This window comes from Bufo gargarizans, chromosome 3 (assembly GCF_014858855.1).
Source record: "Bufo gargarizans isolate SCDJY-AF-19 chromosome 3, ASM1485885v1, whole genome shotgun sequence".
Classification (NCBI taxonomy): Eukaryota; Metazoa; Chordata; class Amphibia; order Anura; family Bufonidae; genus Bufo; species Bufo gargarizans.
In genome coordinates, this window is record NC_058082.1 from 286,717,381 (window position 1) to 286,732,808 (window position 15,428).

The 15,428-nt window shown below is 42.2% G+C and overlaps 1 protein-coding gene across 2 annotated transcripts in view; it reads right to left on the reverse strand.

The window, feature by feature from the left end:
• USP32 (ubiquitin specific peptidase 32) overlaps positions 1 to 15,428 on the reverse strand; it is a 240,770-nt gene that overhangs the window by 147,967 nt on the left and 77,375 nt on the right. For both annotated transcript variants that reach the window (XM_044286239.1, XM_044286238.1), the window contains exons 3-5: positions 3,016 to 3,121; positions 2,302 to 2,420; positions 455 to 614 (exon numbers count right to left, since the gene is read on the reverse strand). In XM_044286239.1, coding sequence (XP_044142174.1) covers positions 455 to 614; positions 2,302 to 2,420; positions 3,016 to 3,121 — 385 coding nt within the window. The remainder of the gene's footprint in view (positions 1 to 454; positions 615 to 2,301; positions 2,421 to 3,015; positions 3,122 to 15,428) is intronic.

The window sequence follows — 15,428 nt, forward strand, 5'->3', positions numbered from 1 at the left end:
GTGTCTTGCCTCCTTGGACACTAAGCTAAAACTGGTAGCCTCTATCTCCAGGCTGAGGGTATAGCTGATGGAGGAGGGGCTTAACAGTTTTACTTAGTGTCACGCCTCCTAGGGAGCTGAGCTATACCCAAGGTCTGTGTCCCCCAAGGAAAATGGGCGAGAAATATAGTGTTACATGCCGATACTGCCCAAACAATGTCCACAATGCCAAGTAATTTGGATTTCCACAGCAGTAGATCTTTTTTAATCTAGTTTCCTCTATGAGCAGGTCATGTGCGTATGGGTTTATGTAGAAGGCAGTAGTGTGCCAAATGTCTATCAGCTAAATCCTATTCCCAAATATCCACAATCCCCGCCAGGAGAAATGTAAGGTAGACACGTCTCAGGATTACAGGACCAAATAACTCCAGTGGCTTCAACCCCTTAAATAAGAAAAAAAAGATAGGGTACTTACAGTGTGTGACCCCAGCCAAAGTCTGATAGAAAGTAGGAGTGTCGCTGTCATCAGTGAGCGTTACAAAGACCCCTCCAGACAACAACCAGCGAGAAAAGGTAAAAGCATCTTTATTTTGAAGTAACCAGTTTCGAAATTTTTCGTAGTTCACCTTTTCACCCTGAAAAAAAAAAAAATTCAAATTAAGCACGGTGGTTCTTAATAAAGTGCTTACTTCTCAACAGGCCCTAGAATTTCATAAAGTGCCCTAGAAGCAGGGCTGTGGAGTCGGAGTCGAGGAGTCGGAGTCAATTTTGGGTACCTGGAGTCGGAGTCGGCAAAAAATGAACCGACTCCGACTCCTACTAAATTTTAATTGGAATAAAAAAATAAAAAAGCAAGTTTAAATGTCCGAATTCATAAACAGTTATAATTAATGACTTCTCTACTGTAAGAATAAAGGCCAATGCATGCAGTGCCTCACGTAACCGCAAAACGAACACGTTAAGTGACCGTGAAGAAGCATGCTTTTTATATGCTTCACTATATGGCACGCAATGCACAATTAGGAGTGGCAATACATATACTTTCCATTGTGTTGTGTTCTGATGTTACAGGGAACACAATGCCCATGGTTTACCTAGCCTCTCACTGATAAGGGATTACGTAAATATGTGTTTTGCAGGACTAGAGACACTTGTATAAGTGAAGGGAATGGAGGGTCAATAGTTCAAGACTGAAGCTGTAAACCATGGATGTCAAACTCATGGCCCTCCAGATGTTGCAAAACTACAACTCCCATCATTCCCTGATAGCTGTAGTATGCCCAGGCATGATGGGAGTTGTAGTTTTGCAACAGCTGGAGGGCCACGAGTTTGACATCCCTGCTGTAAACCATTGGAAAAACTGCTGTCATTCAGCTAAGGCTATAAAACGTGTAAACTCAGATTGTTATCTTAAACTTTAAACATGACTATGGGATTCTTCTAGGGAAATCATGTTTTAAAATAAATGTCCCTTCTTGGATCCTCCCACTGCCCTGTCTTCAGCAGAAGATCAGCACACAAAGGAGAAGGCAGCAGCTTCTGCCCAACTACCTCTCTGTGCTAGAAGAGCTTAGAAGAACTTCTTTCTTTCCTTCAAGGAATGTATAAAATACATTTGCATATTAAATACAGAGGAGTCGGAGTCGGGGAGTCGGAGTCGGAGTCGGAAGTACAAAAAACTGAGGAGTCGGAGTCGGAGCATTTATCTACCGACTCCACAGCCCTGCCTAGAAGTCATATTGTAAATTGTAAGGCCTCCCGGGCAGGGTACCCGTCTCCTAATAAGTTCATGCTTACTATACTTGTGATTGTGTTGTTTTATACTATTTATGTATACCCCCTTTTAGATGAATAGCGCCCTGGAATTAATGGCGCATTAAAATAAATAATCATCTAATAACCAAATCCAAGCAGGAGCAAGAATGAAAAGTAGGAATATGATGAGAGAAGACGAGTCAAAAGTCAGAGCGTTTCTTGGAAAAGGACCACTGCAGTTTTTGTTGTGCTTTTTTTCAGTCAAAACCAGAAGTAGATTCAGACCAGAAGTACATTCAGAAATAATGGGAAATACAACAGAAGGACCTGTCTTTTGTGTTGGAGCTACTTCTGGATTTGGATCAAAAAGGCAGAAATGCTTTTCCAAAAAATACTGTGTTGACAACCCTAAACGTGGGATGTGGACACATGTGAAACAATTACAAAAAACACATATATAGTTATCTACAATACAACTTTTCACAAATACGAAGCAATTTTATCTGTCAAAAATCAACTTTACTAATCAGAATATGAGGAAAGAACAAGAGTAATATGAAGGCATACCTCAGCAAAGCATTTTTTCAGGGACAATGGGACTTCTCCATCTACAACAGAGAGCATACTCTCCATATCCTCTCGAACAACACAGCTACCAGACTCATTGGAAAAGAGGCTAAAAATATCTGTGAGAGCAAAAAACAAAAAGAATAAAATTAAATATATATAATTTTTATTTTATTTATTTTTTTACAAGAAATGTGTGAAACTATGGGGATTGTATAGGACACCGAGATGCCTGGTTTCTCTAATCTGTTGGTGAGGAGCAACAGGACGGCAGGAATAACAGATCTGAATATGCAGCTCAGATCTTACTTTGGTTTTACGGATCTGATTTAGGGCTCATGCACACGAACGTATTTTCTTTCCGTGTCCCGCACCGAAGGGGTTAACTTCCGCTGATCGCAGCTCCCCGTCATAGAGGCCAGGGTGCCGGCAATGTGATTCTGTAGATGGCACCCGCCTCCTGTATTTGTACTAATGGATTACTTATCTTCATTGGTGGCAGTGGCAGCAGCACAGGGGGAAGTAGAGAGTGACTCCTTCTCCCCTGTGCTGCTGAAGGAACATGGAGCACGCCGATACTGGTACTGTGCAGCCTAGTATCGGTAAATGGCTAATCCCGGTATCAAATCGATACCGGTACAAAAGTAACTACTGGGTATCGATAATTCAATACCCAGTGCAACCCTACTTGCCAGTTTGCAAATTTATACTCACACTTAGCCTTCTCTTCATCGCGACCTCTTGTTAGAAGAACAAGTCCCACTATCAAGTTATTGAAGTGTAATCCTTTTGAGGTCCCACCAAAAGAGCAGTAAATGACCTATCAAAACACAACAGAAAAAGCTATTTAACAATGAGCATAGAAGAAATATACATGGCGCACAATAACTCAGTCTTATAATGTATCTTCAATCAATGCAATCAATGGCCTAATCATCTTGATTGACTTTGTGTCTTCTGCTTGTCCTAAGAAATTACAATCGCCTTGATAGCATAGTTTCATAAATGGATTCATAACCACGGCTGTTGCTAAAAATAATAACAGTGCCTACTGAAATATAATCTGAATATCTTTCCTTGGCATTAAACAGTATATGGAAATTAAACAAATAAGATGTCAGCTTCAAATTAGAATAAAACAAATACAAAAAATAATCTGTCTCTGCTCATATTTCCGTCAAAGGTTTAACCGGCCTATTCGTCAAAAATAGCTCAGTATTCTAGCCATAAAAAAATACCAGGAACTCTGACGGATCCTATAAAAGTCAATGATGACCATAAGGGCTTGCCAGTAACTGTTATAGAGCGGATATTTATCCATTATAAAAATGAAAGGCATGACACTAATATAATGTACACAAATTAAAGGGTTTTTCTAGGAGTTGTAAAAATCAAACAAGTAAAATAAAGACACCGTTCTCACAAACTTGAGTTTTGTTTTTTCCTTAAGCACCATTAACCTGGCACACACCATGCCCTCTTCAGGGGCTGTTCATACAGTTTGAACCCAGCAAAAAGAGATTTAAACTTATCGCTCGAAGGTACCCATAGACTATAATTGGCCAAACAAAGTTCAAAAGTGCATACTTTTGACTCAGTTTGTCCTAGTACTTTTTAAATGTTTTTCTGAAGGACAGAATAATGAAGCATGTCCTGGCAGCACAGTGGTTCAGTGGGTAGCACTGGTGCTTGCAGTGCTGGGTCCCTGGGGTTTACACCAGACCAAGGGCAACATCAGCATGGAGTTAAAGGGAACCTGTCACCGGGATTTGATGTATAGAGCTGAGGACATGGGTTGCTAGATGGCCGCTAGCACATCCGCAATACCCAGTCCCCACAGCTCTGTGTGCTTTTATTGTGTAAAAAAACGATTTGATCCATATGCAAATTACCCTGAAATGTGTCCTGTATGTGAGATGTGTCCAGCGTGAAGGAGCCCAGCACTGCCCCGCATCCTCAGAATCTCCTCCTTGCTCCCCAACGTCAGAAACCCAGAGAGCCATAATCTCGCGAAGCGCGCACTAGCGCATGCGCAGTTCCTTCCCTAAGGCTGATGCCAGCACAGGGAAGGAACAATATGACGACACTGTGCATGCGCTAGCTGGCGCATCACGAGATTACGGTGCTTTAGCTTTCTGATGTCGGGGAGCAAGGAGGAGATTCTGAGGATGCGGGGCGGTGCTGGGCTCCTTCACGCTGGACTCATCTCACATTTATTTGCATATGGATCAAATAGTTTTTTTTCCACAATAAAAGCACACAGAGCTATGGGGACTGGATATTGCAGATGTGCTAGAGGCCATCTAGCAACCCATGTCCTCAGCTCTATACACAAAATCCCGGTGACAGGTTCCCTTTAATATATACTCCCCATGTTTGCATGGGTTTTCTCCAGGTACCTCAATTTCCTCCACACACCAAAAATATACAAATAGGTAAATTGGCTTCCTGTGATATTGACCCTAGTGCGTGCTGTTTGTGGAGGACTGATCGCCTATATGACAGCCACTGACTCCCCAGGTAGTCACCCCAGCTACACAACCATCCCTTCGCTTTGAGATTTTACTGCACTTTTAGAAAAGCAACTAACAAATGTTTGTCATTGTTCTGCTAAAAATAGTAAGCCCTTTTTAACGCTGTAGTCAATGGGAGAAAGATGGAAACTTAAAGGGGTTGTCTTACTTCAGCAAATGGCATGTAGAGAAAGTTAATACAAGGCACTTACTAATGTATTGTGATTGTCCATATTGCCTCGGGAGATAGCATCAGGAAGATGGTCAGTAAGCTTTCCTTTGCCCAAGGGGGCAATTTGCCAACGCACCCATTCCCCAAACGTGCACAACCGCTTTAAGGGTTCCGCTACATGACAATATTGGCCGCGCGTCTGCTGTCACACCCAAGGATCGCAGTGTAGCAGTGCTAGCACAGAAATGAGCAGTGTTGGATTTTATTGCAACTCTGCGGTCACGGTCACAGCACATGTGCAAGTCGCACTGACACTCTATTGATTTCTATGCTAGCACCGTGATCCCACTGCAACCCTTAGGCGTGACTAAGATCGCGGTGTAGCCAAACCCCAGGACTGTCCCCATGTACAAATATCAGTGACTGACAGCTATCTATATATACTCACTTACACAGAGAAAGCCATCAATCACTGATGACACCACCCCTGTATACAACTATCAGTGGCTGACAGCTATCTATGTATACACATTTACACAGAGAATGTTATCAATCATTAATAACACCTCCCTGTGTACAGGTATCAGTGACTGACAGCTATCTATGTATACACACTTACACACAAAATGCTACCAATCACTGATAACATCTCCCCTGTGTACAGCTATCAGTGACTGACAGCTATCTCTGTATTCACACTTACACAAAGAATGCTATCAACCACTGATAACACCTTCCAATGTACAACTATCAGTGACTGATAGCTATCTCTGTAAAAACACTTACACAGAGAATGCTATCGATCACTGATCACACCTCCCCTGTGTACAACTATCAGTGACTGACAGCTATCTATGTATACAGACTTACACAGAGAATGCTATCAGTCACTGATAACCCCTCCCCTGTGTACAACTATCAGTGACTGAGAGCGATCTATGTATACACACTTACACAGGGAATATTATTGATCATTGATTATACCTCCCCCATGTACATCTATCAGTGACTGACAGCTATCTCTGTATACATACTTACACAGGGAATGCTATCATTGATAACACCTTCCCTGTGTACAACTATCAGTGACTGATAGCTATCTCTGTAAAAACACTTACACAGAGAATGCTATCGATCACTGATCACACCTCCCCTGTGTACAACTATCAGTGACTGACAGCTATCTATGTATACACAAACAGAGAATGCTATCAACCACTGATAACACCTTCCAATGTACAACTATCAGTGACTGATAGCTATCTCTGTAAAAACACTTACACAGAGAATGCTATCGATCACTGATCACACCTCCCCTGTGTACAACTATCAGTGACTGACAGCTATCTATGTATACACAAACAGAGAATGCTATCAACCACTGATAACACCTTCCAATGTACAACTATCAGTGACTGACAGCTATCTATGCATACACACTTACACAGAGAATGCTATCAATCACTGATAACACCTCCCCTGTGTACAACTATCAGTGACTGACAGCTATCTCTGTATACACACTTACACAGAGAATGCTATCAACCACTGATAACACCTTCCAATGTACAACTATCAGTGACTGACAGCCATCTATGTATACACACTTACACAGAGAATGCTATCAGTCACTGATGACACCTCCCCGTCTACAACTATCAGAGACGGACAGTTATCTCTGTATACACACTTAGGCCTCATGCACACGACCAGTGTGTTTTGCGGTCCGTCAAATTGCGGATCTGCAAAACACGGATGGCGTCCGTGTGCGTTCCGCAATTTGCGGAACGACACGGACAGCCATTAATATAACTGCCTATTCTTGTCCACAAAACGCGGACAAGAATAAGACAGGTTATATTTTTTTGGTGGACCACGGAACGGAGCAACGGATGCGGACAGCACACGGAGTGCTATCCGCATCTTTTGCGGCCCCGTTGAAGTGAATGGATTTGCATCCAACCGCAAAAACTGCAGCTCGGATGCGGACCTGAAAAATGGCCATGTGCATGAGGCCTTAGAATGCTATCTGACCTCCCCAGTGTACAACTGAACTCAGTTGGCAGAGATTTAAATGTATAAATTACAAGTTTTACTGAATCTTTTTCCACAAAACTACATATATATCTGCTCATCTCCTCCTGCTCTATAACATGGTGCCTGCAGATTACACTGCATTACGTTACGACAGGACACCTTTAAGTGGTACTACTTAGATCTATCTTAATATTGGTAAAAAAAATAAATTTACTCAGCTGTTCTTGTAACTCTCACTGAAGTGCTAGGTTACTATGATACTGTGCGCATCGGGCCGCCCGCGGGACTATAACGATATTATGAGTGCAGGCCAATAGACCCGCGGGCCGCCCGATGTGCACAGCATCATTGTAATCTATGATGCTGTGCGCTCCCGAGCGCACGATCAATGCCGCTCCGGGAAATATGGGCCGCTAACAGACCGTATGTCTTGGAGGGCATACGGTCGTGTGCATGAGCCCTTCATGTGAGGGTTTGAAGATGGTCAGCGTGTTTTGCCAAAATTAACAACAAAAAAATTAAATGTCTATTAGGCATAAAGCTAAATACTGTTTGACTAAAAAATACAAATACATTTACATCAGCACATATGTAAGAGACAAAAAAATAAACTAATTACTAATACCAGAATATGACTGATACCAGCTGTACTGGATGTCTACTGAATGCAGAATCCATTTTATAGATTGGGTTAATAATTCGCATGTAACCTGTTTAATGAGATCCAGCGCTGCATGAATAATTAACAGGAATTAAGTTTATTGGACAGGTAATATGGTCACTGGGGCGCAGCAAGTCAATGGGCTGAAAAACTGTTAACGGAGAAATGCCTTCAATGTGATACAGGGCGAGTGAGCTTTGGTGAAAATTGAGGAGATAATAGTAAAATAGTTTGTTTACATAAAAAAAATGGCTTCCATTGGAAAGTGGTTCGTTGTTTTTGTCATTTTCCCATTACATAGCATATTACAGCACAAATATAATTTTGGCACACATGAAATATGATATTACGGGCTACATCATTCCCCATTGCTTTACATGAAAACATACAATTCAGCCAAATCTGGTCTCAGAATTCAGGCGCAGTGGCCATGGACCAAATTTACAGTATTAAGAGTCTTAGACACTTTCTCCTCAGCTGACAATGGGTAATTTCAGACGACTGTGTCCAAAGCAGGAAACACGTTCCATGTGGGGAACTGCTCCTTCCACAGGATGAGTCTCTGGCCGACCTTGCATCTACTGAATGATACTGACGGCATTAAGTCAGAACAATTCAGTAGATGCAGGGTCGGGTAGAGACACAAATAAATCTTTATAGTGCCAGTGTCCATAACGGAAAATCACGATCCCACACAGAGAATGTTTCCCCGCACTGGACACGCTCGTCTGAAATGACCCAAAGGGAGGGAAAGGGGGTGTGGCTTAGTGGCAGTTGAGGTGTGGCTTAATCCTCCACCAAAATCAAGCCAAAATTCTGCCGCTCAACTCACATATCCGGGCAAGGCTTCTGTCCAAATTTACAACCGACAACATCCGGACTGAACGGGTATCTTCACATGAGAGAAGAGACAGTTTGCATGGACCATTTATCCTTGCTAATAAAAATCACAGGATGTTGTGTATTTGTCTGTTTTTTTCTGCAAGACACTTTCATTCAAATAAATGAGTCTGCGGGAAGAACAGACTGCACATGAACACCACCCGTGTGTGGTCCATTTCAAAACTCATCCATGTACAGGCCTAAATACATCAGGTCCACCAAGTTTCACAGTACACAGCAGCTGCAGAAAGCTGTTCTGTGATAAATCCTGGATTTATATGATTGATATATATATATAAAAAAATAAAATATATATATATATATATATATATATATATATATATATATATATATATACACACACACACACACACATACACTACAGATTTGTGGGCAGCTCTCCAACTGTCAGAGAAGTAGAATGTGCAGTGTTTGTCCTATACCCCTAGGATATTAAATAGCAGAATACTCAAAGGTCACTTGAGTGCGATCAACCCATGGAGCCTTCAGGAGTCGGGTTGTTTTTACCAGTGCACTGACACCTCCTGGGATAATATATATATTCATACCTGTAAGAGTAAATCATGAATTTTTGAATTTAAGAATGAACACAAATTTATCTGAAAGGTACACAGATAAATCGTCAATGGTACTGACCCATGAGTGTGTATTATAATGCACTGGTAAAAACAACCCGACTCCTGAAGGCTCCATGGGTTGATCGCACTCAAGTGACCTTTGAGTATTCTGCTATTTAATATCCTAGGGGTATAGGACAAACACTGCACATTCTGCTTCTCTGAAATTGCTGACAGTTGGAGAGCTGCCCACAAATCTGTAGTGTATGTACATATAAATATATATATATATCTATTATATTAAGCTGAGTGTGTGTGTGTGTGTGTGTGTGTGTGTGTGTGTGTGTGTGTGTATATGTATGTCCGCTAAAGGAATCTGCACCGTCGCATTTACAATCAGGAAATTTGGCACACAGGTACATCAGGTGTTCGGGAAGATTTTTGACCAGGTCACACCTCTAGAGATATTCCCAAAAAAATGCAAATATGGCACATCACATGACCTACATTATTAGCCAATAGAAGCCTGCAGGTCTTTCTCTTCATATCCCAACTGCCCTACACATGGCCACATGTCCCTTATCAGCCAATAGAAGCTCGAAGGTCCTTAGTCTCCACATACACCCAGTTTTAAACCAGGTTTCCAAAACAACGCAGCCGTTTTTCTTCACTGCTGCAAGTCAGCTTTAAAGGGGTTGTCCGGGTTCAGAGCTGAACCCGGACATGCCCATAACTTAACCCAGGACGCTGTGGATGACACTGTTAAGGGAGTGGAGTGCTGTGAAGGTCACAGTTCAGGGGGCAGGTAGGGTAGCCATTCAGGCCACCCTCAAAAGACGGACTTAAAAACCCCACCCCTAGGCCCCACTAAGCCACACCCCCAATCCGGTTGGGCCATGCTCCCTCCCACTCCGCAGTCAACAGGGATTTTAAAAAATGAAGGTAAAAATTAATTTCTGTCAGCTGCAGGGGTGGTAGGGAGGGTGACTGTCTCCCTGCAGCTCACGCTCAGACAGCACAGTGCTGCTGTCTGAGAGTGAGCTGTTCAAAAGGACATCCGTGTGTGCGTCCAGGCCCTGCGCCGGGCAGAGGACAGGGAGTCTGAAAGCCGGACTGTCCGGCCTAAAACCGGACCTCTGGCCACCCTAGGGGCAGGCTGCTGTGGCGGTCACAGTTAAGGGGAAGGTCCGCTATGGAGGTCAGTGTTAAGGGGCATTAATTTGAATGCGTCTGTCCACATACCAGCATATTTTTTTTACTGCAGTACTTTGTAGCGTGATGTGGACCAAACACGCCCATTGAAGTCTATGGGTCCGTGAAAAAACATGGACACAACACGGATGGCTTCAGTATTGCGTCCGTTTTTCACAGAAGACTGATAGGAGATGCTCGGGAAATTAATTTTCAGCTGACCAGTGTCCATGGATTATGGGTGACGCATGGAGGGTATAACGGACACAAGGATTCTTCACGGACATCTTCACAGAAACACAAATGCTTTTTTTCATGGGCTTGAAAAGGACATGAAAATGTGGCCATTAATTAAAAAACCTCTGTTTTCACAATTCCTTGCACAGTCCCTTCTCTTGGGTCACTCAGGATCACTAATATTCTGATATATATAAAAATTGCTTAGACCAGCATTTTTGGGCAGTATGTGGTCGTTGGTTGTAATTCAGACTAAGGGTATATCCACACAACTGTATCTGTTTTTGCAGATTGCAAGACAAGGATACCAGCTGTGTACATTTCGCATTTTGCAGATTAGAACCTCTTGCCTATGATAGAAATGACTTCTCTTGTCCGCAAAACAGACAAGAATATGTGCTGTCTGCATCCGCACATTGAAATAAATGCGTCCACATCCCAACTGCAAAATTGAGGACTGCAGAAAGAAAAATACGGTTGTGTGAATGGGCCCTGATACTGGAAACGGGCTTAAAGGGAACCTGTCACCAGTTTTATGGTGTCCTAACTAAGGGCAACATAAATAAGTGAATGATTCTCTTAGCAAAATGCTGGGTTACTTTCTTTAATTGACCCAGTCAATCTGCCAACATCTTGTATTGAAAAGCTCCAGCTCATAATGATGAGTCCTGAATATTCATGAGCTCCTGACTCTCCCCGCCTACCTGCTGCTGATTGACAGTTATTTTCCATATGAATCAGCAGCAGGAGGGCAGGGGAGTGGCTATAGCTGTTAATTAAAAAAACGCTGGACTCACTGACATCACGCTGGACTCAAATCAGCTCATTGGCATGCAGCATCTTTGTGTGTATATTATGAGGTAACCATCTGTCACACCAGTAAGGGACTACATCTAAGGCACTTTTTTGTAGTTAATGATTGTATATAATTAGTTAGATTATAATCAAATATCCACATGACAGGTTCCTTTCAAAGAAGACCACTGGTTTAGTGAATACTTTTATTCCCTATAAAATAACAATTCTGTAGCATCTATTCCTAAAATGTCTTATGCCGTTTGTCTGTTGTTCCTTCTAGAAATGTATAAATTGACAACTGGGCGATACCTGTTTGGGAAGGAGGGGTATTGATACACTCCAATCAGTACTGGAGGAGTCAAACAGGGCAGGAATGGTACCACCCAGTTGTCAATTTATTCATAAATGTCTAGGAGGAATAATAGGGGAAAGGCACAAAATGTTATTTAAAAAAAAACAAAAAAACAAAAAAAAAAACACACATGAACCAGAATTGTTACTTCATGGACAATACAGGGAGTGCAGAATTATTAGGCAAGTTGTATTTTTGAGGATTAATTTTATTATTGAACAACCACCATGTTCTCAATGAACCCAAAAAACTCATTAATATCAAAGCTGAATATTTTTGGAAGTAGTTTTTAGTTTGTTTTTAGTTTTAGCTATTTTAGGGGGATATCTGTGTGTGCAGGTGACTATTACTGTGCATAATTATTAGGCAACTTAACAAAAAACTAATATATACCCATTTCAATTATTTATTTTTACCAGTGAAACCAATATAACATCTCAACATTCACAAATATACATTTCTGACATTCAAAAACAAAACAAAAACAAATCAGTGACCAATATAGCCACCTTTCTTTGCAAGGACACTCAAAAGCCTGCCATCCATGGATTCTGTCAGTGTTTTGATCTGTTCACCATCAACATTGCGTGCAGCAGCAACCACAGCCTCCCAGACACTGTTCAGAGAGGTGTACTGTTTTCCCTCCTTGTAAATCTCACATTTGATGATGGACCACAGGTTCTCAATGGGGTTCAGATCAGATGAACAAGGAGGCCATGTCATTAGATTTTCTTCTTTTATACCCTTTCTCGCCAGCCACGCTGTGGAGTACTTGGACGCGTGTGATGGATCATTGTCCTGCATGAAAATCATGTTTTTCTTGAAGGATGCAGACTTCTTCCTGTACCACTGCTTGAAGAAGGTGTCTTCCAGAAACTGGCAGTAGGACTGGGAGTTGAGCTTGACTCCATCCTCAACCGGAAAAGGCCCCACAAGCTCATCTTTGATGATACCAGCCCAAACCAGTACTCCACCTCCACCTTGCTGGCGTCTGAGTCGGACTGGAGCTCTCTGCCCTTTACCAATCCAGCCACGGGCCCATCCATCTGGCCCATCAAGACTCACTCTCATTTCATCAGTCCATAAAACCTTTGAAAAATCAGTCTTGAGATATTTCTTGGCCCAGTCTTGACGTTTCAGCTTGTGTGTCTTGTTCAGTGGTGGTCGTCTTTCAGCCTTTCTTACCTTGGCCATGTCTCTGAGTATTGCACACCTTGTGCTTTTGGGCACTCCAGTGATGTTGCAGCTCTGAAATATGGCCAAACTGGTGGCAAGTGGCATCTCGGCAGCTGCACTGACTTTTCTCAGTTCATGGGCAGTTATTTTGCGCCTTGGTTTTTCCACACGCTTCTTGCGACCCTGTTGACTATTTTGAATGAAACGCTTGATTGTTCGATGATCACGCTTCAGAAGCTTTGCAATTTTAAGAGTGCTGCATCCCTCTGCAAGATATCTCACTATGTTTGCCTTTTCAAGTCCTTCTTTTGACCCATTTTGCCAAAGGAAAGGAAGTTGCCTAATAATTATGCACACCTGATATAGGGTGTTGATGTCATTAGACCACACCCCTTCTCATTACAGAGATGCACATCACCTAATATGCTTAATTGGTAGTAGGCTTTCAAGCCTATACAGCTTGGAGTAAGACAACATGCATAAAGAGGATGATGTGGTCAAAATACTCATTTGCCTAATAATTCTGTACTCCCTGTATGTGTATTTAGTGAGACAGACATGTCAGGATAGCGCACGGGTCCTCTTTAAGGATAAGCAGCTGGATTTCTGCAGTCTGTGCTGTCTATCACTCAATACATGATGAATCGCTTACAGACAAATGATATTTAGAAAGATTAAAGCACCACAGGATTAATCCAGAATATAAATGTTACTGTAACAGCAGCACAAGTTCAAAAGAGGAAAATTGTAGAATTGTCTTTTCTTTGATCCATATAGGCCCCTATATGATAGTAGGAGAAAAAAAAAAAAAAAAAGCTACCAGGGCAGCGTCAATCCGGATAAGTATAGCAATGGCCGCTATTCAGATGATGGCCATCTGTGTAATGCATGTACGCAACTGATACAGAGCAGCTCTCCACTCTGACATACAGAAGAGGTACCAAGTGAGGCACTGGCTTCATTACATGCATATATGCTAAAAGGGCATATGGACCGGGGTTGTCCGTATAGAATAGGCTATATATGCATCTACCCCCAGCAGTGGCAACTGCTTGTCCCTATAAAGAGGAGATGATTGCTGCATGTAAATGCCGCTTTCACCCTCTGATGAGAAGGTAATTATCAGGACTGAACAGTTCATTTCAGATAATTGCCCGATCAGTCGACCCGTGAGAAGTGCCTTTAATTAATTATACAACGTTCCATTTCCTGCCTGTCCTAGTTACAGATTTCTAATATTTCTCCCTATCTGCCAGGGAACACGCCGTCTGTTGGAGAAGTCCTCCCTCCTTAAATATCCACTTGCTAATAAACAACTGTCATTAACAATACAAACATCATAAGACACATGATGGTGGCTGCCACCCTCTTCTACTGCAGGCAACTGCCACAAGGTCACGATGAAGGAGTTTAAGAATCCAGATATATTTAGCCGCAGAATTTTGTCATCTAAGCAACTGCGAAAAAGTGAAAAAATGTGAATAAACGTGCTGACAAAAACCTGGCAATGTCTCATGCAATGCACGTGCTCCTATCGATAAATTACATCCCCCAATGTTTGAAGCGTAAATTGAAATTTAGTTTTAATTCAAAAATGATATAGAAATGCAATAAAACTGGGAGTAAGTTTATGTACCGCACTAAAATGATATGACTACGTTCATAATTCATCGTTTGCCCAGATTTCAACTTGCATGGACCTGCATAAAAGAAAGCACTGAAAAATAGGATTTAAGTGAAAGAAAACTAAATCTGCCCTGTCATTGTAAATATGGATGTAAACAGAGTTATTTAACCCCTTTAGGACCCTGCCATTTTTCACCTTAAGGACCCGGCCACTTTTTGCAAATCTGACATGTGTCACTTTATATGGTGATAACTTTAAAGGGAACCCGTCACCTCCCAAAACCATCCCAAGCCGCCAGCAGTGTGTTTCTGATGTTGCCTTTCTTCCTGAAGACAGATGCAGCAAAAGTACTAAAAACATTATTTTATCCCCTGCCGGAGCTCTTCTCCACACATGCCTGAAGTCAAGGAGGCAGCGGCCTCCGTGCTTCAAGTCAAGGTAACCACACCCCCTTCCCTGCCCCTTCTTTCGCTGTGACTGACAGCGCTTATGCAGAGAGTTCGGCAAAGCCAGCCGAACTGCCGGCTGTCAGTCACAGCGAAGGGGAAGGGGGTGTGGTTACCTTGACTTGAAGCACGGAGGCCGCTGCCTCCTTGACTTCAGGCATGTGTGGAGAAGAGCTCCGGCAGGGGATAAAACAACGTTTTTAGTACTTTTGCTGCATCTGTCTTCAGAAAGAAAGGCATCATCAGAAACACACTGCTGGCTACACGCAGGTTCCGCAGGCGACTTGGGATGGTTTTGGGAGGTGACTGGTTCCCTTTAAGACGTTTTAAAATTATCCAAGCCATTCTGAAATTGTTTTCTCGTCACATATTGTACTTCATGACAGTGGTAAATATGAGTCAAAATATTTCATTTTTATTTATAAAAAAAAAGCAAATTTACAAAAAAAATTCAAAA